Here is a 27472-nt window from a genome sequence, read left to right as displayed (position 1 = left end):
ATAACTGGTAGTACAGGTGTAGTGTTTGACAATGGCAGGAGAAATACTTTGCAATGAAATCATAAATTTTGTTTGGTTTTTTAAAACAGGAGATTAATGAAAACCTGAAACGTCTTCTGTCTGAAAAAGAGAACCTCCAGTCTAAACTGGATGCTGAGAAACATGTAATGAGAGCCCAATTAAAAGACATGATGGAGAAACATGAGCTTGAAATGACAAAAGTTAAGGCGAAACACAATGCTGAACTGCATGAAATTCAAGAGAAACATGAAACTGAGCTGCAAGAGAAAGACCAGGCCCTGGTTCAGCTTCAGAAACAAGTGGCAGAGTTGAGTGCTGGTGGACAGAGCAACTCCAAAGAAGTCAAAGATCTGGAATCTATAACCAAAGAGAAGATGGAAGAATTGGAAGGTATCCTATTTAAACAGTTGTCACTGACAATATTAAAGGTTTCTTTGTCCCAGACTTTGTGTTTTGAGCTAATTTAGCACTTACTGAAATTAGAACTGCATGAAATTTGATGGAATGTTATTGCCACAGTAATTAAAGGGATCAAGTACTATAATAATGAGGGTTAGAGGATTACCAAGGTAATCACATGAACTGTAAATTTCTCACTGTGTCTAATTCTTACGTTTTTTTGTAAATGCTGTTGTCTTGTGTGTATAACTTTCAGTTGCTAAAGGAATTACACACAAGGTCTATGTTAATAATCTCTCTACAGTTTTAAATAATTCCTGCTTCTTGTTTCTTAGTCCAAGTGAAATTGAAAACAGAAGAGGCCAGCAAATCTGAAGCCAAGTTTTTGAAAATGAAGGCTTGGTCTAAATCAAGAATCAAACAGCTGGAGGATGAACTGAAAAATGTATGTGTAGCTTTGTGTTTAAGGCTCTGTGTCTTTCTCCAGCTACTGTGCTTGGAGTTTTGATTGGGAAAAAGTAAACTGTGGTGTAAATAGAATATTAAAACAGTTTACTTTATGAATTAAGGTATGAAAATGAAATGGACATAAAGTGTTGATACAAGATGTAGTTTAAATAAAAAATAGTACAAACTGTTATCAGCTTTCAAGAGTAAATTTGTTAGAGCTGCTGTATGGCACTTTACATATTAGAAAAACAGCTATTCTAGATACTACTTAAGAATAAGAAAAAAAAAAGACTTTGCTGTGTTTGACACCCTCATAACTCTATTTTCTTTCAGTTTTCCTCAAAAAACAATGATGTATCTGCCTTAAGCAATCGTGTGTCAGAATTAGAAGTTGAAAATGAAGAACTACAGTCAAAACTGCAGTCATTGCATGAAATTGGAACTCAAAATGGTAAAAGAAAATATTTTGCATATGATCCAAAGAAAAGAGGCAAAACAAAATTATTTGTGTTCTCATGAACCAAATTTGTTATGTTTTTGTAGAAGAACTGCTGAAAAAGCTCGAACTCTATGAAGAGCAGCAGAGGAAGCTGCAGGCTGATCTTGACCAAGTTACAAAGAGAGCAGCTTCACAGGTTGACTTGAAAATTGATTTGCATAAGTTATTGATTAATGGTGCTAATTAGACTTTGAAAAGTGTGTCAGATGGATTTTGGAGCTGAGAATTAATTTGTTGATAGATGGAATTGTCAATGGCTATTCAGTTGGAGAACACAATGACAAGTTTTGAATTACTCAAAAAGATTGATATCTACCTACTTTGCACACACTTTAAATTACATTTTTCCAAGCAGTTTGCTGTTTATTTAGTTATGTTTAATGTGAGTCATCAAAGTGTGGCTGTTATTTTGCAGACAAAATATTTTTAATACTTTATGAATTTGTGGGACTTGTTTTTCACATAATCTACAATATCTACAATCTGCATTTACCAATTTCACAGATTTTTATTTAAGTTAAATGGTGAATGATGGTGGTTTACCAACTTACAATATATTTACATTTGCAGAAAGGTGTGGTAAATTAATTTTAATCCAGAATTTCTCTTGTTAGGCCAGTGAATCAGGTAGTGTGGATGAACTGCAGAGTCAGCTCTTGGAATGGCAGGAAAATGTCCCAGAGTCAGAGGAGTCCCGGGATCAAGTCCGAGAAGAGAAATCTGCCATGGCCTTGAGAATGGCTCAGATTGAGGAGGAGAGAGAAGGTGAATTATTTTATTTCCAGTACAACAGTCCTGTTTTTATAGACCTGTGTGTGTCAGTTGTGCTTCAGATCGAATTGATAGCACACCACCATGACTCATTTCTGTAGTCATAAAATATGTATAGTTAGTGAAATTGCTGAAATTTGCAATTTCTGCTTTTTCCTATTCCCTCGAGTTTGTTTTTCATATATTCATCTTGTTTTATATAATTTTTATTTAGTAGATGTGCTGTTCTGTTTGCCATTTGAGCTGCTGCTTTGTAAGACTGCTTGACAGGCTTATTGTCTGCATATGATAAATGGTAAAAATGATTAAAAATCATATTTTGTCAATGATAAATAGTTTCTCATTGAAATATTAAAGCTGCCTGCCTAGAAAACTGGTGAAAGTCTGGGGGACCAGAGTGTTGGTTTGAATTAGAGGAATGAAGGTGACAGTTAAGCAAAATGTGCCTGGCATGGAATTTCTCTTTAGGAAATGTCTCATTAATTCAGTTCAGAATATTTAGTGATCTGTTAGTAGCTGCCACTTACATGGGCCATCTGAATAATTCTTACTGGCAGTGGCTTGGAGGTGGTTAAAAACATCAAATTGCCTACAGAAAGTAGCATTTGAAGTAATGTCAGGTTTTTGAGCTTGCTAAATTATTAATCAATCAGCTGATGAGAAACTGAAGTTGCTTCTATTAAAGTTTATAAAAGTCTGGTTAAATTTAGATAGCTTTTACTGCTCTTTCCATGCCATCTGAACTAAATTACAAGTTTTGTCCCCTTAGTTAACTGCATGGGGAATAATGGCAAATTTTAATGCACAGGACCTACCATCATAATTAATCCAGTTAGTTAATTTGAGCCTTCTCTTTTCAATCAGCAACTGAATTATTTTTCATTTCCGTGATCCATTTGAAAGTTCAGTGTGTAAGCACAGAAATGTTTTAAAGATCATATCTCTTCTGTTTGAAAGAGTTATGGTTTGGTGTTGAAAGGGAATAATACCCCTCCATCAGATCTACCTGTTAGCACATCTGTGCTGGCCACAGAGCCACATGCAATATTAATAACACTTGTAAAATTTCCTCTGCCTCAGTCCAGGTTTAATTTTGCATTTTTTTTCCCCTTGAGAGTAGCATGATCTTTCTGTTTCTTTTTTTTCCTGCCGTTCCACCTGGTGAGCCCTGAGCGTCCCTTCCCCCTCCACTCCTACCCTCCACTGCGATCTGGGCAGCCAGGGAGAACAGTTTCCCATCAGTTTTGTGCATGCAGGTTCCTGCAGCAATGGCCCCTTGCAGTGTACTGTTGCTGATTTCTCCTGCTCTTGCTTCTTGTGGAGAAAATTGCCAACAGTGCCTTGCAAGGTTTGCCATTGATGGTTTGTGGATTTTAGCAATATGTGTAACAACTGCTGGGTTTTAACTTGAGTTTCTCCTGCTTTGCACTACCTGTTTCTTCTTTTATATTAATGAAATCATCTTCATTTTTTCACTGTAGTAACAGCTGACTCCATATTTATCTTTTATCTAGAGACAAATTTCTTGGCTTGCCACAAGTGGTTGTGACTAAGTAAGAATCAAATTAATTCTTAGTGCTATCTGAAATTCAGTAATATTTAAAAAAAATATTCCATCCCATAAATTGCTGAGCTTGTATGCATTAATATTAGCTACCAATATTTTAAGCCATATGTAAGTAATATGTAGCAGCAGTAGTGACTCAGGGAAGTACTGACATCATAATTTGTTTATATGCAGTGCGTAGCTGAAAAAAGGTGTTCTGGAAAGTTTTTCAGGTTTTTATGTTAGATAATTGCAAATGAAAAGCTTCTTAAGCTGCTGTAAAACATTAGAAAACGTATTTACTTACTAATTGTTAAAGCAATGCTCAATTTAACTGGAAGTGTTTTAACACTTGTCTCAGTGTGCCAAATCATTCTAAAGCTCCAATTTCTTTACTTCCATTGTTCTTGTGACAGTTGTAATTTCATTGTTTTTTTCATCATCAGATACTTAGGAGCCTAAATACGTTGGGTTCCTATATTACAGTGTCAGAGGAGGGGTTAAATTTTTACCTGGAATAGATATTATTCTTTGAACCTCTTAACTGGCAGTTCCTGTCAACAGAGGTTTAAGGCCTGTGATCAAAATTCAGCATTTAATTTTACAGCCTTGAAAAGGTGTGTATAATGATAAAAAAGTGTAAAATCTAGAAAATACACAAGAATGTTTAAAGCACTTATATATTGACAGTGTAAGAAGCCAAAGTGTAATTGAAATCAGAAGTATAATCCAATTTATCAATCCCACTTGAAAAGGGTCATTGTTTTTTCTTTACCTTTTTTCCCCACTAATCTTTTCTGACAAGACATTAGGGGTGTAATTTTGGAATATTACAGGAAGAATTTAAATCTAGCAGGTGCTACAGAATTGTGAGTTCAGAAAATCTGTGGTATAAGTAATCCTTGGCCAACTCAGATGAAAGCAAGGTATTCCTTGTAGGGCTGAATCTCCAAATAGTTCCTGGTGTTGACCTCACAGGTGCATTGACATAAATTCTCTGAGTTTTGTGTGCTGTGAGGACAACTGTGGATTTATGTGGTTAAACTGAAAGCCAAGTTTGTAATTATCCAATTAATGTAACTTTCAATTAAAATATGGAGCCACCTTTACTTGCCCTCCCTTTCCCTGGCTTGTTGTTGTGTCTGCTTTGCATGGAACGTGTTGTTTCCTAATCTTGACCCCAAATGTGTTTTGTTGTATCACAAAACAGATGGGAATGCACTTCAGATGACAAATCATTTCTAACAATGAACAGGATGCATACCTAAGCTTTCATATTCTCAGTTTATTCAGTGTGTTTATTTACTAGTGATTCTGTATTTGTCCTGAAAAGAATGATGTTACTAATTATGATAAGATGGTTTGATGCCAGTTTGCAGTGTAATGTGCTTGTGACTTCCTCAAATGATCTGGCTTTAGAGCTTGTACTAAAATTAAAGTTTTTATAAAAATGAATGTGCTTGTTGAGAATAAAAAGGCATCAGCTGAAAAAGCTGTCTTTTTCATCATACAAATTAGGCATATTTGAACCTGGTAAATTGGATTGAGCTGTAATTTGGCATTTTAATTGATTGGCTTTCCTTCCTAAGCATGGTATAACCTCCCCCTTTCCACCCTCCTGTATAAAGTCTTCCTTTAGAGGCTGATGAAGAAGTGAAGTTAAACTTCGGTTTTCTTCTTCTTAGCGAGGTACTCAGACTTTGTTCTACATAGCAGTGTTGGAGGGAAATCACAAGGTGAATGCAGTGGATTTTAATCTTTAATCTTGTTCCTGTCAGTCATTTGTATGGACTTCACCCTGTCCCTGGTCTCTTTTCATGTAGTAGTGTCTGATATAAATGTAAATGCTTTCCTGTGGCACAAAACTGATTGAGGATGACTGGTTCTTTCCTGGCTGCTCCGATCCAGACATAGTCTCAGGGCAGCAGGAGCTGGAGGAGGAACTGGCCACAGTTCAAGGAATGGGCAGGCTGCAGCAGGCAAGAAGAAAAGGCAGTCAGACCAGCAGGAAGCTGCAGGTAGGTTCAAAGAGATGTGAGTTTATTTTTACCTGTCTGTTAATAAAAATGTGGAAAGTACTGTTATTTATGTGGTGCTTTAGTCTTTAAAACATTAGGAGCTTAAGAACATAGATTGGAACTGAAAACATGGATAAATTTAATGATCGTGTACATAGCCAGAAGAGAAATTCCAATAGCATCACACCTCTTACTCCTTTCCCCTGAAAAATCACAAGGTTCTCTCTGGAGTAATTCCCATGCCTGGAGCCATGTGCATGCTTCAGATGTTAAGGCTGGTTTTGGCTTCTATAAAATCTTTACAAATCTCTTTGCTGGTGGAGCTTTACTGAATAATTAGTGCCACTTCATTCAGCTGGACTTCTAGGTAGGTGGTGTTGTACCTTGCATGAAAAAATGGTAACTTTTTTAAGAATTAGGATGTCGTTGTCCCATTAACAGACTATTGGAAGAAGATAATTATTTAACTGTTACTTCAGAGAACTCTTAACTTCAGAAATCAGGGCACTAATTAAGACATCTAAACATTGTTTATCCATTAGCTTCTCAGATAGCCAAGGATGTTTTTAAAGGCTTGCAGGTGTCTTAAAAAACCTGTGGGAGACTTGGCTTTTCTGGGAATAATAGCTGGAAGCTGGGGAGGCCACTAGTTCACAGCAATCCCAATACTTGCATTTAAGCGCCCAAATCAGTGCTAAGTTCTGGGATTTTTGATTGAAACTGTGGTTTTAGTAGCATAATTTACCCCTGCTTGCTTCCTTCTTTAAGTTAAACTTCATTCTCATGTTTTGTGTGTAGGAAGAATTCCCCTTCGATGGCAAACAATGCTTCCAAGAACTGAATGTCACCTTGGATAGCACTGACTCAGCTGAAGGAGAAAACATGGGAGGTTGGTGGCCAGAGTACCCTTCACCCAATACAGGTGTGATAGCGACTAGACAGTTGATGAAAGCATGCACAGAGCATCTGCATTTTGTGTCTATTTTTGTTTTCAAATTCAGCTAACAGCCCATTTGTGGTGTATTCTAATCTTTGTTGGATTTTTTTGGCTTGTGTTTTCTTCCTTTTCGTTTCCAAGCATGTGCGTGCTGGATGAACTGCCTAGTTCTGGCTCACAAGTACAGCATCAATATGGCTGAGCACTGGAATTGGATGAGCTTTGATGCCCATTCAGTATCCCATGTGGCAAGATCATGTGTTTGTTTAAAGTTATGAGTTGTTCCTGTGAATGTGTTTATATCACAGTTATGTTGCAAATCAGAATTCCATTCCACTGCTGCTTAATTTAAAAATACAATTCTCAGTTTTTAATGCTGATGATTTTATATCAGTAGTAAAGATTGCAAATACATCTTATTGTTAAGATGGAATGGGCTCACTTGCAAATTGTCGGTCCAGACCAGTTTATTAATAATTACTTAATATATGATCCTGCAAGCGCCTGATCAACTTGTGGTTAATGTAACATGAGCCACACTGTTGGTTGAGCCATGGTAGTGGTGGCTCAGTATTTGAATATTTCTGCTAGGTCCTCTGAGTTCATAAGCTCTGCAACTTGTTTGGGTTTTCCAGCAGTTAAGGGTACTTTTGCCAAAGAAATTTTGGGGATGTAGTGCCTCAGGCATTTCGACTAGAAATAGATGAGATTTATTTGTGCCCATCACTGATGAGAACTTTGAATAAAGAGCTGCAGCCATTTCTAGACTTTGGGATTTTTGGTAGACTTCTCTTGAAAGAATTTTCCTTCTTTGACCTGAGTAGGTTTACGGAGTGTGGTTGAAGAGCTGGAATTGGAAAGAAACCAACTGCAGGAACAAATACTTTTTCTGGAAGAGCGTTGTCAGGATTTGGAAGACAGATTTCAGCTTCAAGGTAGAATGGAGGCTCTCCAGGTGAGCTTTTGAGTTATGTAAACCAGATGATGCAAGAGAATAATTCTGAGTTTGTTCTTTATATCACAGCCTTCAGTAAGCCAAGCCCATCAGTTGGCAGCTGACAAAAAATGGCTGAAACCCAATTTACATTCATTAATTATGTTGTCTGAGAGTGTGCACATCCTATATTATGCTTTGAGGCTGAAGCCTGTTGCTTTTGTTCAGCATGTGGAGAATTATGATTAGGATTAAGATTTATTTGTTCTAGAAACATAGTAAAAAGACAACATTATTTTCATAATTCTTTGTGGAGGTCTTTGCCAGAAGGTCCAGAATTAGATTTGGCTATGACTCGTTTGAATTTCCCACTCCTTATATCCCTTAAGTTTCTTTTCTGTAAGAGTGTGTGTATATATTTTTTCATATATATACGTACACATTTTTAGAGAAGAAACTGCTTATATAAAAGTGATCCATAGTTTTATATAAATAAATACACATGCAATCTGAACTCTAGATATTACCTAGACACATAGTTATATTTTAAAACCATTCACTGAAGGCCCCACAAAGAACAGTAGAGTTCTTTTAAAAGGAAAAGTTATTTTTAGTATTGCCTGACTGAGAAATTACTGTGGTAATTTGGGAACCATATTTTCACTAAGTGACACAACTGATCTTGTACTCAAACTCTTGGTGTGTTACTCATGGTTCTTTATCTGTTAAGGTGCATGTGTATAAAAAAGAATGACTGGTTTTAAGATAAGAGACAAGCTTACATTAATTATTGAGACTCTTGTAACAAAGCCTTTCAATACAGGTAACGTTTGGTGTAGAGGAAGAAGGGCAGCTGTTGAGGGCAGTGCAGGTGTGTTCTGTCTCCTCCAAAATGCCACCTTCTGTTCATGAATGGTGACAAGTTTGCCACGTTTGTCCTACTTGCTGTTGATTCTGGATGTGTTTTGCTTTTGGTTGTTGGTTGCTGTTGTATGACTTTTTTTTTTCTTTTTTTTTTTTCTTTTTTTTGGGGGTTTTATTTTTGAATTGGTGCAGTGGATCTGACTAGAGTGGATCTGACTAGAGTAGGAGATTTGTACTGTGTTTGAAACCTCCCAAAAGCTGTGTGAACGAAGTGAAGTTCTCTCATTCTTCTCTGGGTGTGATAATGCTCTTCATCGTTGCTTTGTTGCAGAATGAAAATGAGCGTTTGCAAACTCAACTCACCCAACTGCGCAACCAACAAATGCGAGATGTGGAAAAGCATCAAATTCTGATCTCTGGCTTGAATGAGCAGCTTAAAGGGTAAAACCAAGGTTCTTTGCTATAACACACACCATTGGCTTTCTTTGCTTTAAATTTCAACTTCTAATGAGGCGTATAATCTCTCAAAACACTTGAAAAAACAATTACTTGGCTCATGTTTCTGTTTGCAGTTGTGTTATTTTTATACTTGGAAGTTTAAGTGGAAAGTGTAAAAATAATGATTCTCTTAGTTTGGGGTTAGTAAGTTTAGAAGACTTAACGCAAGCTTTGTTTTCAGAATGTCTAAATATGTATTTTCTTCTCTAATAGATTAAGTGACAGAAATAGTTTCCTTGAAAATTCACTTGGAGAAAGAGAACAAAAACTGGCGAGCACGACAGAAAAGCTGGAACAAGTTGAAACTCTGAGGAAACTGCTTCAAGAAAAGGAAATTCTGAACAAAGAGCTTGGGGAAAAGTTTGTGCATGTTGAACAAAAGGTAAGTTAAAATTATAATTATTATTTCACTTATTAGAACTGATGAGCTTTAACCATAACTTTTGACTTATGTCCCAACAGAATTGTTGCTGTTTTCCCAATCTGAAAGTTTGTACTTTGTCTTTACAGTTTTGGTCATTTAATTGCTTTGCTTTAAGTTAGGTGTAAGGATTTCTTAGACCCAACACAGCTTTGCATGAAAGTATTTACATTTTATTGGGGTGATAAATTTTTGTTTATTAATTTAAAAGTATAAACTTCACTGTTGCGTGAACTCAATATTATAAACTGGTAACGTCACAATTTTAATAGAATTCTATGTATTTCTATCACATGAACTTTTAAAACTAAGCTGAATGAAGCCTTAAAGAAATGCAGTGTGTATGAAGTGGAGAACGTTGAGCAGAAAACAGCCATCAGTGATCTCACGGAAAGAGTCGCTGCATTGAAAGAAAAGGTAATTTCTAAAAATAATGTAAGAGAAGAAATTCTGTGTTCATTTTCAGGCCCATTTAAATGTCAGCAAAAGTGACAGCATGAGCGGCTTTAAATTTCATACAGTGAGCTTTCTGTTTGCTAAAACAATCTAAAGAAGAACATCTTGTGACTTTACATTGGGTACAGGCTGATTACTTTCAATGCTTGTTCTACGTGTGGGGTGTAGCTTCTCCCTCTAACAGGTATTTGGAGTGTTCTTGTAACATTATTTTCTTGGTGTTTAGACTTTGAAACAAGACAGTGTGGTGGAGTCCATGCAGCTGGACCTGGACCAGACAAACGAAGAGCTTGACAAGTTGAATTCAAGCCATTTGGAGGAGAGGTCTCAACTCATTCAAGATCTGCAGAAACGTGAAAGAGAAATTGATAATCTGAAAGAAGCACTGTCAGAAAAAGACAAGGAGATGTCTGTTCTGTCTCTGAACATGACAGAGTATTCTGAGCAGGTCGTGATCCTGAAGCATCAAGTGCAATGCAAAGAGGAGGAGATGCGAGGTTTGGAAGAGGCTTTGTCAAAGGCTGAACGGGAAATGCTTTCGCTGAAGGAGGTACAGACAGCTGATGTGAGAGATGCCAGCGTGAAGATCTCTGCCCTTTCTGAGCAGAGTGACACCATGAGAATAGAGCTGGAGAGAGCTAGAGCTGAGAATGAAGCTAAAACCAAAGAAAATGAGGAGTTAATAAGGCAGAGCACTGAGAACAGTGTGACAATTAAGGATCTCCGCTCCGAAATCAAGGCCAACAACGTCGCGTACCATAACAAGCTCGCGGAGTGTGAGTCACAAATTGCTCTGCTGAAAGAGCAAATTACTAAATCATCTGAAAAGCTGAAAGAAACAGAAGATAAACAAAGAAAAGAAATTGAATATTTGAAGTCTCAGCTTGAGGAAAACAATGCTCTGAAGGAAAAATCGAACTGTTTGCTTAAAGAGAAAGAGAGCAAAGCACAGACATTGGAAAATGAGTTAAAGTCAATTAAAGATTCATACAACAAACTGGTTTTGGAAAACACTAAAAAAGATGAAGAGCTGGCTGAATTATCCAGAAAGCTCACAGAACACACTGACCATAAGGAAACAGCTGAAAAAGAGTTGCAAGAGAAACAAGAGCTCATTGGTTCATTAGAGCAGAAACTTGGGGCTTTGGAGAAGCAGAATGAAGAGACTAAACTGAAATTAATTGGGGATCTGCAAGCCAAAGAGACGTGTTGCCAAGAACTTAATGACCAATTAAATGAAATACATAAACAAATTAAAAAATGGGAGATGGAGACACAGGAGAAAGCTTCAGCTAATAACCAATTGCAGGCAGATCTTGAAGGGAAACAAGAAAAATTGGCAGAGCAAATAAAAGCAAATGAATATCTGAAGAAAAGTATAGGTACAATGGAAAATGAGAAGGAACAGCTAATCAGAGAAAATGAGAATTTGTCCAAACTCCTGGATGTAAAAGAGTGTGAGTTGTTAAAGAAAGTCCAGGCTATGGCAGAATTGGAAAATAAGTTATCTGTTAGCACTGCAGAGTACGAAAAAGCTCTTTCAGTACTAAATTGTGATAAAAACACTCTGGCAAAAGAGATTGAGCAACTGTCAGTAGTTGCCAAGCAAAAGGAAAGTTCAGTTGCAGAACAGCTGGGGGAGAAAACAAAGGAATGTAATGTGCTGGCTGAGCAGTTGTCTGAAAGTAAGGAACAGACCCAACAGTTGCATGAACAAGTGCAATCACTGCTCATTCAGCTGAAGGAGGTTAGAGATGAAGAAGTAAAGAAAGAAGAAATGTTAAATAATAAATTATCTGAATGCAGTGGTCTAATCAAAGAGCTCAGCCATAGCAAGGAAAAGAATTTACTCCTGCAGGAACAAATTCAAAGCATAACTTTGGATTTTGAAACTGCGAACAAGTCTCTAGAAGAGAAAAATCTTCAAAATAATTCATTACATAAGGAAATGGAGGAGAGTAAGCTTTGTGTTGTAGAATTGCGGGATGAAATAAAAAAACTTAAAGATGAAAAGACTAAATTAACTCAGTTGGTAGAGGAAAGAGACCTGGCTGTGAAAAGTCAGGGTTCAGAAGTTGAGAAGTTTCAGAGGCAAATTTTTGAAAAAATGGAAGAAAATGCAGGGTTAAATAATCAGGTACAACTATTAAGCAAAGAAATGGAGGTGCTTAGGCATGAAAAGGAGGACTTTTCAAGGTTATTGAGTGAGAAGTCAGATGAATGTAAATGTCTCCAGTCTGAAATTGCTTCAGCAAGGCACCAAGCAGAAACATCAGTTCTAGAAAATGAAAAATTGAAAGCAGACATAGAGACAATTAGTGTTGCAGTAACCAAAAAGTCAGAGGAAATAGCTGCTTTAAGTTCACACCTGTCCCAACAAAGTCATAATATTTTAGATTTGAAGGACCAAATTGACAGCCTGTTGATGGAGAAAGAAAACTTAAAAATTGCCTTTGAGGAAAAAGAAAGTCTCCTTTCTGAAAAGGAGGCTTTGATTAAAGAAATGAAAGATAAAGTGTCAGGAGAAGAACGATACGTGGAATTCATTGCAGATCTCCAGTACCAAATACAAGCCCTGAACTTTGAAGCCAATGAGCTCAGACACACAATGCAGGAAAAAGAAAATGAATTTAAGAGGCAAGCCCAAGAATTTAAGTTATTAAAAGATAAATCTGAAGAGTCTGATGTACTTAGGGTTCAACTGTCTGAGAATATGGAGGTTATTTCTAACCTTCAAAGTCAGCTTAAAAACATGACAGAACAAGCATCCCAGTTGAATCACTCAATTGCAAAGAAAGATGCATCTTTAAAAGAAAAGGTAGATGAATGCATTGGTTTAAAAGCACAGCTTTCTGCCATACAGGATTCTTGTGCTGTGCAGGAGAAGCAGTTACAGCTTTTAGCCTCTGAAGCAGAACAGCTAAAATTACTTGTTTCAGAAAAAGAATCAGCCATCAGCAGTATTTCAACATTCAGTGAGAATTTAAAGATGCAACTTCAAGAGAAAGAGACTGAGTGTGCTGTCTTAAAGAAACAGATAGTGGAGATGCAGGAAATGAAAGAGAATTTCCAAAAAGAAATAGAGCATCAGAAGAATGTAATAATTGAGATGGACCAGTCCTTATCAGAAAAGGAATCATCTCTTACAGAAAACAAAAGTCTCCTCGAATCTCTGAAGGAGAAAGCAAGGAAGGATGAAGAGAACACTGATTTAATTTCTCAACTCCAAAGTCAGATCCGTGAACTAACACAAGAACTACAAAACTCTAAAGAGCTAGTCCATGAGAAAGAAAATGCCTTTTTATCTCTTCAGGAGAAAATTGAAGCACAGTATGAGCTGAGAACTGAGTTGAATGTTGCTCTTGGGCACAAAGATGAAGTTATTGCTGGTCTGCTTAATTCCTTAAAGGAGAAAGATGCCAGTGTACAGTTGGCAGAGAGCAATGTTAATGCTCTTTCTAGTGAGATTGATGTTCTCAGATCCAAATTGGCGGAAAGTGGAACGGCCATGAAAAACCTGAGTGAGGAATTTCAGGAAAATAACAGGAAGCTTGATAATCATCAGAAAAAAATTGATTCTTTGACTGTTGAGCTTGACTCTCTTAAAAATGAGCACCAAAAAGCACTAGACCAAATAAATACCCGGGAACAAGAACTCCAGCAGAAAGACTTAGCTATGGAGTCTCTGCGTGTGACATGCGCTGAACAGGCTGAGAAATTGGAATGTTTGAAGTTGGAGTTCAACAACGTAAATTCCAAATCATCTCAAGACTGCCATGACAACGCACTTTTAATAAATAGTCTGCAGCATCAAGTGGAATCTTTAGAGAAAGAAAAAAAACTGTTGCAAGATGATGTTGGTAAACTGATGGCTGAAAACACAGAACTCAGTGCATCTCAGACTGATTTGCAAAAGAAATTGGAAGAGCTCCGGGAAGTCCATGAAAAACTAGAAACCAGTGAGAATTATTCAAGGATGCAGATAGATGCTGTCAAACTGCAGATGAAGACTGAAAAAGAGAAGTTACAGATGCAGGTTAGTGTGAAGGGTGAAGAACTTTCTAATTTAGAACTTAAATGTCAAACTCTAGAACAAAGTCTACTTGAGTCAGAAAACAAATGGGTGGCGGAACTTGATAGGGCAAATTCACAAAATAATGATCTTACTGAGCAATTGAGCAGTTTAGAAAGTGAAATGAAATCAAAAGATAGCAAAATCCAGTCTTTGCAGCAAGAGCTGGATCTTATAAAAGAGAGATTAACTCAGAGCTTATCTGCATTACTTAGTAGTAGGCTTTTAGGTAAAGAAAAGAAGGCACAAATTTCAGATTCTGAACTGCAGCCAACAGATAGTAAAACTCAGTTGGAAAAATTCTCCACTCTGGTAGCTGCTATTCTGAGCAAAGAAACAGAAGGAGAACATCTGCAACTGGTGCTTTTAGAAAAACAGAAAGAAATAGACACCATGAAGGATGAATTAAGAAGTATGGAGTTGCTTGAAAAGCAGACGGAGGTGCTGCAGAGTGACATGGAAAAGATGAAGGGTAAATATGTGTCTGAAATGGAATGTCTGTCAAAAGAAATGGTCTCACTCAAGGAAACAGTAAGCAAACAAGAGTGTCTCCTGAAAGAAAAGGAGGACTCTTTGGCAGAAATAAATAAGCAGGTGGAATTTCTTCAGGACAAGATGAATAAATCAGAAGAAGTGGTAAGAACTAGTCAGGAAAAGCTGCAGGCTGAGGGTAAAAAAGTAGCAAATCTCCTTGAAGAAATGGGGGAAAAAGATCACCTCATCGAACACTTAACATCCCAGGTCAATCAGCAGAAGGATTTAATTTCTGGTCTAAGCCAGCAAATGAAAGAAAAAGACTCTTCTGTTACCCAGGTCATGGAGTCATTATCTAATGAAATGCTGAATTTTTCTGAAGAGAGGAGTACATTAAATGCCAAACTTGAAGACCTTGAAGCTGTTCATAATAGTTCAGTGGCAGAGCTAAACCGAGTATTGCAGGAACTGGGGGATTGTAAGAAAGAACTGGAACATAACCAGGTTATGTTAAGCGGTAGAGAAGCTGAGGTTAAAGATTTAATGAATGAAAAAGAGGAGATGAAGTGTAATCTTGAGAAAATGGGCAAGGAAAAAGAGAATCTGAAAAAGAAGCTTCAAGCAGCATTGATAGTAAGAAGAGATCTGATGCAAAAAGTTGGGAAATTAGAAAAGAGTGGACAGGAAGAAATAGAAAAAGAGCAGAAAAAAGCAGAGGAGCTCTTGAAGCAAGTTAATGAGTTAACAGACAAACTGAAACTAATTGAAGGACAAAATAATGATTTTGAGTCTCATCTTGGAACTTTGAAACAGCAACTTGTAGAAAAAGATGCCAAGATAAGTGATTTGACCAAAACCGTATCTTCAAGAGAATCCTATTTAGAGGAACTCCAGCACAGTATTGCAGAACTGAATGATGTCATAGCTGAAAAACAAAATGTTTGTGAGCACAACCTAAAATCTTTAGAGGAGAAGGACTGTATGCTTGCTCATCTGCAGTCTGTGCTTGATGAAAGAGCAAGGGCATATCAAGAGGAACGTTCACAGTTGCTCTTGACTCTTGAAGACGTGAAGTCTGAACTTAAAAAGAAGGAAGAATTGTTGAAAGATTCCAGTTTAGAAGAGCCTGGTTCAAGTGCTGGAGATGTGAATGAGTGTCTGAATCCCAGCAATGACGTTACTGCCATGAATCAGTTACAAAAAGAAAAAGAAGCTTTACAGAGGGAGCTTTTGTTCATGAAAGAAGATATGAAAAAATTCCAGCAAGAAAGAGAAGAGCACATGAAACTGGCAGCAGATTTTGATGATCAAAAAACCCACCTTGAGCAGCTCAGGCAAGAGCATAAAGCGCTCTGGGAAGTTCTCCAAACAAAATGTAAAGAACTGGGCTTTAACCAGTTAGAATGGAAGGAGCTGGCTCCTTCCAAGGCACTGCTGGGAGAAGAGCAAGCTGACCCAAGGAGTCTGGAATCAGACAAACCAAGAAACAAGGTTCAGGTTGCATCCTTGAAAGAGTCAGAAAACACGATCACTTCAGTGCCAAGTGAAAACATTGAGCTAGAACTAAGAAGTGATTATGCAAAGCTTCAGGAGGAAACAGAGATGTTAAGGAAAGAGCTGAGAAAAATATTGGTTGAATTCGGTGATGATAAAGAAGAAACAAACAGTTTAAAGTCTTTGAGACAGGAGGAGCAATGTCAGGGCAGCTTGTTGGAGAACATAAAGCACCTACAGAAAAAGCTGAAAGCACATCAGACTGAAACTGTAGAGCTCAAGGCAATGCTTGAATATGTGCATGATGAGAAAAAAGCACTTATTAAAAAAAGTGAAGAGGATTACAGGATGAGCCAGGAGGAACTGCAGCGGTCACGAATTGAAGCTAAGCAGGAGGTTGCAGTAAAGAATGAGGAAATAGAAGCACTGAGATGTTCACTTACAGATTTAAAAGAGAAACTTGGTCTGGAAAAAGAATTATTAAACAAAGCCATAAAGGAGGGCCAGGAAGAAGCCCATCATTACAAAACAGCCTTTGAAGACATGAAGAGTGAAAAAGAGCAACTTCTCAGTTCTTTGGAAAAGTCCAATTTGGAACTAATTAAGATGAAAAAGGAGGTAGAACATTTCAGTGAAGAAAACAAAAATCTTGTGGCTGAGCTATGTATGCTGCGTGAGAAGGCTGAGATGAGTAAACCTGTGGTGTCAGGCAAAGAGCTTCAGGAAGGGAATGGGACTGAAAAGGAATTGGGAGTAGTTGGTTCAGAAAGTAATTCCCTTAAAGAGAATTTGGAAGGAAAAGTCACTGCTCTTCAACTATCAGAGACTGATTACTCTGGGAAAAGTAAACTGAGAGAAGCAACAGAATGTGAAATCCAGAAACAAATGCAAACAATGGAAGAGCCCCTGGCAAAACCTGCAAATTTAAATGATTCCAAAGCCCAAGAGCAAAGAGCTGTAACAGAAGAGAGATCCAGAGAGCGCCTCCAAAGGAAGTTACAGGCGACTTTAATATCCCGTAAGGAAGCCCTGAGAGAAAATAAATGTCTAAAGGAACAGATTGATCAGCTGACGTTGGAAAGAGAAGAACTAGTGAACAAGACAGGAATGCTGGAGCACTTGCTAGAGCTTAGCAGAGAAAAGCAGAGTTCAAGTGCTGTGGCTCCATTGTCCGGAGAGGAGAGCCTTGCTTCGGAAAATGCGAGGCTGCTGATGGAAAATGAAAACCTCACTGCGGCCTGTGAAAGTCTGAAATCCACCATGGAGTCCATAGTTCAGGAAAAAGAGGCCTTTTCTTTCCAATTAAATACCTTAAAAGATTCTCAGACAGTTGAATTGACAGGATGGAAGGCTAAACACAGTGAATTAAAGCAGGAGTATGAATCGCTTCTTCAGGCTTATGAGAATATCAGTAGTAAAGTGGCAGATATGAGGCAAGTCATTGATCTCAGTAGGAAAGAGAAGCAAGAGGCTGTTCAAAAACTCAGGGAAGGACAGTCTGAAAAGGAAGCTCTGCAGAAGCATTTAAAAAATCTCCTTGATGAAAATGAGGTTATTAAAAACCAACTGCAACAACTCGGTGAATCCAAGAAAATGGAGGTGGAGGAGTTGCAGAGCAAAGCAGAGAGGCAGATCCGTGAGCAGGAGGCCAGGATGCAGGAACACCAGGATCGTCTGTGTGAGCTCACTGAGCAGAACCATCAGCTGATGGAGGAGAACGAGCAGCTGAAACAAACCTCTGAAAACCTAAAGCAGGCTTTAGAGAAAATTCAGAATGAGAATGATGTCCTTCATAATAACATCACTGTAACTAAAGCTGCTTTGGGAGAGCTACAGGTTCAAATGGAAGCGTACCAAAATGATACACAATCCAAAATCAGTGATGCATTATGTGAGAATGAATCACTCCTAAAGGACATTAATGTGTTAAAGAATAAACTCTCTGAAAAAGAACAAGCTGTGCTTGTCCTAGAACAAGAAAGAGAATTAATTTCAGAAAAAGCACAAGAAACTGAGAAATCTTTGCTCCACAAAACTCATTGTCTAACAAAGCTAGACACAGAATTTAAAAGTCTAACACAAGAAATTGTTAGCCTAAATGAAAAAGTTAAGATTTTAGAGGATGACAAATGCCTGTTACAGGAAGAATTAGAAAATGTACAAGAAAGTTCTTACAAAGTAAAGAGTGAGAGAGAATTTCTTGAAACAGAATTGCTTAATCATGTTAAAAAAGTTGATCATCTTACTGACAGGATGAAATCAGCACAGGTACAGAATAACTTGCTGTTACAGCAGCTGGAAGAGTTAAAGGCAGAAAAATCGAATGTGGTCAGAGAAAAGGAAGAGCAGCAGCTCCATCTTGTAAAGATATTTGAGGAAAAGGTGAAAAGTGCTCAGAGGGATAATAATGGGACTAAAAACAAAACGAAAGAATTGCAAGAACTCTTAAAGGAGAAACAGCAGGAGATAAACCAATTGCAAAAGGATTCTATAAAGTTCCAGGAGCTGATCCTGGATTTGGAAAGATCTGTGAAATTGTCACAGTCAAAAAATGAAAAATTAGAAAAGGACTTAAGTAATGCGTCAGAAAAGCTGGCAGAATCAAGTGATGAAATACTTCATCTCAAGGGAAGGCTTACTGCACAGATGAACCTGTTGGATCAGTCAAAGAGGGAAGTGGACAGGCTTAAAGATGAGAATCTAAACTGGAGGAAAGAACTTCAGAAGAAGGGAGATGAACTGCAGCTTCAAAAGAGAGGATACGAGAGAGAATTGGAATTTCATCTCCAGCAGCTGAAATTGCTTCACAAAAGTGAAATTTCGAACCTGGAGGAAAGACACGGTGCACTCGAGAGAGAAAAAGATCGGGCCATGGGTGAGGTTCAGGGCTTGCAGGAGGAAGTCAGCACAAAGGACTCTCAGAACAAGCAGCTGCAGGCAGATCTGAACGCAGCTCTGGCACGGCTGGCTGCTTTCACAAAGTGCATGTCCTCCCTTCAGGATGACAGGGACAGGGTCATCACTGAGATGAAAACCTGGGAAATGCAGTTCAAAGAGGCCATCCAAAACAAGGAGAAACAGCTGGAAGACAGTAACAAAAGAATAGCAGCCTTGCAAGATGAATTGAAAGATAAAATGACTCAGATTCAAGAACTAAATATCAAATATTCTGTGGTAGAGGAAACAAAGGATGAACTGTACTTGAGGCAAAAATCTGTTGATATGCAGCGCTATGAAGAGCTCTGCAGGGTAAAGGAAGAAAATACCTTCTTTTTTAACAGACAGCAGGAGCTGGAGAGTGTTCTTCAGTCCAAAGAAGAAGCTTTGCAAGCACTCCTGAAAGAAAATAATTCTCTAAATCATCTCATAGAGAATAGTAAAAGTGCAGGAAGAGAGATAAAAGCTCTGGAAAGTAATTTTACAAGACAGGAGCAAGAATTGCAAGAGCTTCTAGCAGAGAAGGAAAAAATGAATGCTGAATTGCAAAAGCAGATGACCATTTCTGAGCAAATGAAGATCATGCTAAATAATAAAGACAAAGAAATTTCCTTACTCATTTCTTCAAAAGGGGATGAAATTTCAGACTATCTGATTCAGATACAGACTCAACATAGGAATCAGATTAAAGAGTATGAACTTCAGGTAAAGTCTTTGCAGATGGAGAGACAGCAAGCTGAGGAGTCCTGTCAGAGGCTGGAAAACGAGCTGAGAAATCTCCAGGTGATAGCAGAAAAAGCAGATCAGGAGAAGGCTGTGATTGCCAGTGAAATAGATGCCTTTAAAAAATCCATGTCATCCCTCCAGAACGACCGGGATGATCTTTTTACCAGATACAAGGAGCTGGAACATCTTCACCAGGATGTCTTAAACCAGAGGGACAGTCTCCTAGTTGGCAGTGCAAGTGAGACTAATTCTTTGAAACAGGAGTTAAGGGTCCTCCTCAATCGGATAGATGATCTGCATTCTGAAAATGCAATGCTGAGTGCACAGCTGATAAAATACAGGGAAGATCTAAACCAGGTTTTATCTCTGAAAGACCATCAGCTGAAGGACTTACTTAAGCAGAAATTGGAGTGTATTAAAAGCCTTGAGCATGAAAAATATGATCTTCAAAAACAAATAAAAGAGATGCAGCTTTCCACTGAACTGCAGAAGGGGGCTGCTGTGGCATTGGAACATGAGAATAAAAAATTGGCATCTAAAGTAAGTGATTTAGAATCTCTAATTGCATCACTGAACAAAGAGAAACTTGTTTCTGAATCTGGAGAGAAACTGCTAAGTAGTGAGAGTATTCAGAAAAAAGAATCCAATGGGCAGCATGGAGGAAAGCTTCAGAAAAAGGTTCAGGAGCTCCAAAAATCCAGAGGCAGAAATGCAGATGAGGAATACAGTGGGACTCTTTTGACACTTGAGGATGGAGATAAACCTGATGCTTCTGCAGAGAAGATGCTGCTTGAAGTTCAGTCTCAAAACAGGGAGCTGAGATCCCAAAATGAGGCCTTTGGGAAAGCAATGACTGCTCTGCAGAACGACAGAGATCGAATCATAGAAGACTTCAAAGTTCTTCAGAGCAAATACACCTCTGAGCTCAAGACCGAAAGAAAAAAAGGAGATGAACTTGCAGCTGAATTGGAGGGATTTAAATCCCATCTCATGAGTATCCTGAAAGAAAACTCTCTTCTGCACGGGGCTGTCCTTGATGCTGCAGGCCAGGTCACCCTTGCTCAGGTGGCTGATGACATTGGAAGTGTCTGTAGGACTTTGGTGAGTCGGGAGCTGGAGGTGAGCAGGCTCTCAGCCGAGTGTGGGAATTATGTCCAGCAGATGGAAGCGTTTGCCAAGGCCATGGCCAGTCTCCAGGATGACCGAGACAAATTGCTGCAGGAGCTCAGCCATCAGAAGGTAACTTCTGAAGCTAAGCAGAGCACAGCTTCGTTTCCCATTGATTGCAGCAGCATCAATGAGAAAAATACTGTTAAAAAGAGTTTGGATGTGCCTCAGAACAATGGGGAAACTTTGGTAAGTTGTAATTAGCCACATGGCTCTGTAATTTTATTCTTTGTGCAGAGAATGCTCAGAGACATGTTGGATTCTGGAGTTAAATTTTGTAGATTGTGTGAGTGCTGAGATAGCACTGTGTGCCCAGAGGAGGTGTGTTTATAATTTTGGGAGTTAAGGTAATTACCCTGTTTAACAAAGCAAGTAGGGAAAACATTCGTCTGTAATTAGAATTTTAGTTCTAATCAAACTTCACCCATCTAGTTTTCATTCCAGTTCACTAATGATGTTTATTAAACCTAGGCTAAAGAAGGAGCCAGCCTTGCAGCTGTCGAAATATCCAAACTGAAGACCAAGGTTGATGATTTGGAGAAGGCTTTGCATCAGACCAAAGCCTTCCAGGCAGAAACCGAGAGAGAGATCACGTCATACCAGAACGAGCTGGCTGGATTAAGGTATAACAGTGCAGCTTTATACTCCCCATTGATTTGTATAGAATACAGAATTGATTAACATCTGGTGTTTTATCTTCAGAATGGAAAAAAACCTGCTCCTCTCCGAGTCCCAGGCTCTGAGGAATCAGTGTCAGATCACAGTGGCTGAGAAGGACCGGCAGATTGCAGAGCTCCAGAGGCTGCAGCAAGACATGGTTGGGAAGAAGTCACTCCCTGCTGGCAGCAGTTACCCAGTCAAGGTAAAAAAATGGAATGCAGCAGGAGTATAAAGTGAAAGGTAGCAGCTTATTATCTGAAATTTGCAGCCTGCCTCTCCAAAGAGCAGTCTATAGTAATCCTGTAAGTTATTGTCTCAAATTAGTTAAATTCAGAATATAAAAGGAAGAAGTTGAAAAGAAATTAAATGGATTTGTTTCTTTCAGATTTATTATGGCTGTAACCCATTTTCAGGGACAGGATTTTTAAGGGGATTGAAAAAGAGCTTGGTGGTTTACATGGACAGCAGGTTTCAGTTTGTATAGTTGATGCAGAGGGGTTTTAAACACCTGATGAAGTTCATTCTTCAGAGCCTAAATCCATGTTAGTGCAGATTGGACTAGGACCTAGCTGGGGGAGAAAGGGGAATGGAAGTGTTCTTGTCCTTCCCCTGAAGCAGCTGGAGCTGGCTTCTGCCAGGAACAAAATCCTGGATTTAGAAAGGCAGCAGCTGACACCCAGGCTGGCAAATGCTGTTTTGTAGACTGTCACGAAGGATTCAAGAAAAGTGCTATTTTAAAATAATATTCTTATTTACCTTTTCTGTGCCAAAGGTAGAAAGCAGTGTTCATTTTAATTTCATTAAAACCAGCATTTTAGTTGCTGAAGTTTGTATGCTGTTTATTTTCTGTGATTACAGTCATGAGTAAGAGCTATTGACCAGTAATGTCTGTAGGTAATGGAGTATTTTATGTGGTAAAAATATTTTATTTCATGATCGTGTGGGTGAATAGATTCCATAAAGCATTAGAGATGGCACATATCCCTCCCTTATTAGAGATTAATATCAAAATGTTAGCTGCCAGAGACAAAGAAGGCCAAAGCTGTAAATTGGTAATACATTTTTTCTTTTCAAAATGGATTCTTTTGGCTTTAAATTAATATTTACCAAACAGCTGTTCTACAAGTCATGAATAGAAGACTTTATTAGCTTGAAAATGTATTTTGAAAGGTATTTAATATTAATCTTTTGCTATTTTTCCCCTTTTATTTTTGTGCTTCACATTATTTACTAAATAAAAATTAGTTTGGGTTGCCTTTTTGTGGTAATTTTTTTGTTATTTTTTAATGCAAGTGTTAACACTATATGTATGTGTAGAAAAATCTAGTATTTAAAGTAGTAAAAAACCTTGTATTTATTTATTTTCAAATGTGGTATTAAGTTGTGAAAAGAAAATAATGTGAAAAGGGAATTCTGTAGGTATATTTTAGTGCTGGGGTGTGGATTATTTAGAGAACTCCTGTACCATTCACTTTGAATATCCTGATATTTTTTAGGCTTTGGAAACTGCCTCCCTTGCTGGAAGTGCAGATGGAGCAGAGGAAATCAAACGTGTCCTGGCTGAGAAGAACCAGCTGCAGGCTGAGCTGCAGCGCTGCCTCCAGGAGATGCAGCAGAAGGACCTGCACTTCCAGCAGATTAACTCCAAGGTAGCTTGCAATTAATTAATCAGCAGCTCTGATCCATGTGAATCTGGGCTGGCCTCATGTTGGAATAATGCTGGAGTGGTGGTGTCTTACATGACTGGATGGTGTTTTGCTTTGAAATGTAGATATTTTAAAAGAACTTAGCCTGGACATTCAAATTAAATGTCAGTTTTCTTTCTGCCAGGCTTTCCTGACTTGGTGTTTGTCTGTGACTCTGCATTCTGAAGACATTGGTGAACCTCTGAACTTCTACTCACAGTTAAATATTTTTCATTAGAGACAGAAAGAGGTGTCTGTCTTAGCTGGAGCAAGATTTCAGCTTCTGGTTTAGGTGTACTGATGGCAGGGGAAATCACTGCTCAGCTTTCATTATTTCCTCTGCCCATAAAACATCTTAAATCCCAACTGAAATATGACCTTGCCAAAAAGTGGATGCAATTTTGAAACAGCAGGTCTCAAATCTTCAGGGATTTCCTGGGAGAGCTAATTTTAATGACTTCAATGTGAATTTCTCTTCAGGTTGTGCAGTCAGCAGAAGAGAATGCTGTCCTTTCTGCCCAGCTGAAGACTCTTTCCCAGACTCTGAGGGACAACCAGTTTCATTACACTGATCTGCAAAATCGTTACATAAGGCTGGAGAGGGAATATCAGGCAATGCAAGTGACATCCCTCCAAGGCTCAGTCCAGGTAAACAGACACATGGAAAGGTTCTTAGGGTTCTTCCTTCTGTGCTTACACTTCTCTGGTTTTCTTGCTAAAAATAAAATAAAATACTTTTTGTTGTAGTGACCCAGTACTTTTGGTGGCCTGTGACTGAAGATAACTGTCCTTATTGTTGTTAAGCTGGTCTAATTTGACTTTCCATTTAAGGAAACAGTTTTTTTTTTTTTTTTTTTGAAACATCTTTTTTGATTTGGGCTGCAGCTGGCAGAGATAAGTGGATCATCTCTGCTCAGTGGATCAGGAAATTTAGTGATAATTTCACATCAGTTGTAGATCATTACACCATGCTTGAGTAATATTTTCAGAAGTGAGATCTACATCACCAGTTCAGCATTTCTGTACCCTTTGCCAACACCTCATACACATCTCTGAGATTATTATTTGGGGTTGGAACTTCATGATTTCTAAGATCCCTTCCAACCCAGTCCTTTATGATTCATCATTTTTCTTTTACTCTTAAAAAGCTTTCCTCTACTGCCTTGGTTATTTATTAACAATCATTAAGAGAACACCCTGAAATAGCCTATGAATACCTATAGAAAACAACCCTTGCTCTCCATAAATGGAAATAAATCCAAACAAGAACTCTAAATTAAGAATAAATTAGTAACTGCCTTGCTTCTGGAATTGTGGATGTGTAGATGCATTTCTTTCCCCTCAGACATCGTTGAGAGATGGAAATGAAAATATTAAATGGCAGAAATAATTATCTGTTCCACTATTTTATGGTGCTCATGGCTTCTGTAATTGAAATAAAGACTTTGGGCAAGAAGAAAAATGGTCACTTGTTTGTTTTTTGGGTTTTTTTTTTCTTAATATTTTCTAGGATGAAACCAGAGCAGAAGTTCCCCCTGGAGCGCCACAGGAGAGATCTGGGATTATTGTGGAGATAGACAATATGGAGCTAAATGAGCTCAGGAAAAGGTCAGGACTCAGAGCATGTATTAGCAATATTATTTTCCTGACAGCTGTGTTGTGAGTGTGAAAGTAATGCTTTTCTATCCCTCTGAGGCATTTGTGTGGAGATGGAGAAGGAGTGGATTTACAGTGGATTACATGAATCATAAGCCATATTCTTGAATTGTTATCATCTGGTAATACTTGTGGTTTGTATCTGTACATAAATATACTGATTATTGGTGCCTTTAATCTCAATATTTAAGCTGAAGCATCTCATTATAATTAAGTCTGTCACTAAAAGAAAGATCTCCTAGTAAAAAAAGAACAAGTAAGTAATTCTTTGAGTCCATAAAACATTGATTTCAAATTCTATTTTGTCCCAGGCTTGCAGAGTCTGAGCAGCAGTATGAGTCAATGCAGCAGAGTCTCTCCCAGCTCACAGAAACACTGGCAGAGGAGAGGAGGAGGAGAGAAGCTGCAGAAGAGGCTCTTGGACTCTCTGAGGAGAGAAGTAACAGGTAAAATACAGACTGTTTGCCTTTTTTTTTCCTGAGATTAGTGAGAGGTTTTCCTGTGGGTCTTTGATTTTTTTTTTTGAGATACTACTACTACTTCTAATAGTAATAAACAAACCTGTGTGTGAGCCCCCAGTGCCCAAAGTAGTGAAAATCCATGTGTTAAAAAGCTGAGTTAAACACTAGATCAAGAAAGTGTTATAGGCTTTGGGATATTTTTTTAATTTAATTTCATCTGTTAGACTCTTCATCTGTTAGTTGTCGGTGATACTTCTTTTTTTCCAGATTAGGAAAACAATTTCCCATATAACAACTTCAGCAGAGCCACTGGTTAGATTGAAAACATTATTATGCACCTGCATAAATAAAGGGTCCCTCACTACCATCACCTGAAAATCACTGTTCAGTCAGCTGGTGGTGGTGGGGATTAATTCAGAATAAATGAAGCACCTTGAGAGTAGATTGTAAATGGTGACTGAAAAAGACCTGGCAGCATAAAGTGAGTCAGCATTTTGTGGGGACCTTCCCTTAGTCATTTTAAGTATGCAAAATAATGGCTTTTCTGTCAATTCAGTACTTAAAAGAGGAGATAATTCAGCAGTGCATGTGTCTGTGCCTTGAATTTTTCTCTAGATTTGAAGTTGGCAGTTACAGGTCTGTCCCCAGTGACTACACTGTCCAGATGGAAGATGAGGAGGAGAGGGAAGCCTTAATTATCAATCCCAGTGAACACGTTGTTGTGAGAAAGGTAAGGGAATGAAAGCCTTTAAAAACCCTCAGCTCCTTAAAGGTGGTGGAAAAACATCCTTCATTTCTTTCTGTTGGGGCTGTGAGTCCAAGACCAGCAGCTGTGTAAACCATGCCAGAAAACACACTGCATCCAGGTTAAAAAATACATGTAATCATATTTATGCTACATGTGTGGCCATTAAATAAACTGTGTCTGCATTTAATTATGCATGCCCAAAATGCAGTAGGCATGTTGGTGTGTGGAGCTGCATAATACACAGCTTGGATTCATTCCTTTCCCCTCTCATTAATGCTGGGTTTGGGAGCTTTAAATAATTTATGCTGTGGTATTTGGCATTGGTTGTGTTTTGGGGTCAATTGCTCTGTCAGAGACAAAAGGTTTATAGTGCCTCAGAAATCCAGGCTGCAGGGGAGCTGTTCCTGGTTTGTATTCCTGATTCTTCCTCTGCTAACTTTTGTCTCTTCCTCAGATGAAAGGAGGAGCCCTTTCCTTGCGCCGCTGGCTCCGGGGGCGAAGCCTTTACTGCTCCAAGCTGCTGACAGCCCGAGCCAAATCCCGCTATTTATTCCTCACCTACCTGGTCACACTACACCTCCTTGTTGTCCTGTGCCTCACTGGTGTGCTCTGAATCCAGTGCCCTCCCTGGGTGGCTCCTTTCCCCGTGGGCAGTGCCAGTCCCAGCCCCGAGGCTCCTCACATGCTGCTGTTCTGCTATGCACTGGACACAGTTGTACAAATCCCTGGGACACTGCACCGACCCTAGAGCTCCTCCAGTGAAATTCCTGCATATCACACTCGCTCCAAAGTTGACTTGAATTGCTCTTTTACAGTGGGATATTATATTTGTAAGGAGAAAATATTCCCCTCTGCCCTATAAGGAAACTGCTGCATACAAGTTATTTAATATCGTTTGTGGGTACATAATGGTTGATTACTACTGAATGGGTTGTAAATGATATCTTTTCTATACAAATTTTATTTTAAGAGTTAAACTATAAATTCTAAAGGAATATCAAACTATTACTGTATATTGGCTTCTTGATTATGACAAGAAGTTTTATGGAGTGCAATAAAGGAAGAACTACTGGATTTTTGATTTTCTTTGGTTGGTTAGGTGGTTTTTCTTTTATTTGGCTGAAAATAAAAGAATTAACAAGATTCTTTCCCATTAAGTTTGTAAAGAAATCAAGATGCACAGATCTGCGTGTGGTAATGAGGTAAGCTGATGATTAAAGATTCAGTAAACATTCACAATTGAGGTGACATAAATATTTCCAGCTTCTTACATTTTTGTAATTTTTTTGTTTCTGTAACTTGTGGGGGGTTCAGTATTTTTTAAATTTACTTGCACTTTTCTTGGTGGGGCTTAGTTACTGCCTGTCTTGGAGGCAAAATGTTACTCAGCTGCAGAACACATGAAATTCAAACTTCTAAAGACACAGCCTTACATATTTTACATGTTTCAGCTTCAAGGTACAAATCAATAAATTCAGCTAAGAATCTTGTGGGAAAAGGAAAACCCAGTGAATATGGAAAAGGAAGGATTCCATCGGTTTTACTGATGAGCAGAAACAAGGTTGACTTGGAGATATT

At 38.3% G+C, this 27472-nt stretch overlaps 1 protein-coding gene across 4 annotated transcripts in view; it reads left to right on the top strand.

The window, feature by feature from the left end:
* The window catches only part of LOC120509859 (golgin subfamily B member 1-like), a 34213-nt gene extending 7176 nt beyond the window's left edge, over positions 1–27037 (top strand). For 2 of the 4 annotated variants that reach the window (XM_039725021.1, XM_039725024.1), the window contains 21 exons: positions 90–411; positions 756–865; positions 1204–1321; positions 1414–1505; positions 1984–2135; positions 5551–5704; positions 6503–6626; positions 7466–7596; positions 8399–8446; positions 8771–8880; positions 9151–9319; positions 9671–9775; positions 10041–20873; positions 21156–21307; positions 21387–21546; positions 22841–22993; positions 23510–23677; positions 24540–24637; positions 24997–25131; positions 25762–25876; positions 26349–27037. In XM_039725021.1, the coding sequence (XP_039580955.1) occupies positions 90–411; positions 756–865; positions 1204–1321; positions 1414–1505; positions 1984–2135; positions 5551–5704; positions 6503–6626; positions 7466–7596; positions 8399–8446; positions 8771–8880; positions 9151–9319; positions 9671–9775; positions 10041–20873; positions 21156–21307; positions 21387–21546; positions 22841–22993; positions 23510–23677; positions 24540–24637; positions 24997–25131; positions 25762–25876; positions 26349–26507 (13608 nt within the window). In that variant the 3' untranslated portion in view covers positions 26508–27037. The remainder of the gene's footprint in view (positions 1–89; positions 412–755; positions 866–1203; positions 1322–1413; positions 1506–1983; positions 2136–5550; positions 5705–6502; positions 6627–7465; positions 7597–8398; positions 8447–8770; positions 8881–9150; positions 9320–9670; positions 9776–10040; positions 20874–21155; positions 21308–21386; positions 21547–22840; positions 22994–23509; positions 23678–24539; positions 24638–24996; positions 25132–25761; positions 25877–26348) is intronic. The other 2 variants (XM_039725022.1, XM_039725023.1) reach the window with 2 other exon arrangements.
* The last annotated feature ends 435 nt before the right edge of the window (positions 27038–27472 follow it).

Source organism: Passer montanus, unplaced genomic scaffold, assembly GCF_014805655.1.
Source record: "Passer montanus isolate IOZ18808 unplaced genomic scaffold, ASM1480565v1 scaffold54, whole genome shotgun sequence".
In the NCBI taxonomy this organism is placed as follows: domain Eukaryota; kingdom Metazoa; phylum Chordata; class Aves; order Passeriformes; family Passeridae; genus Passer; species Passer montanus.
This window is presented reverse-complemented; position numbering and strand designations above follow the sequence as displayed.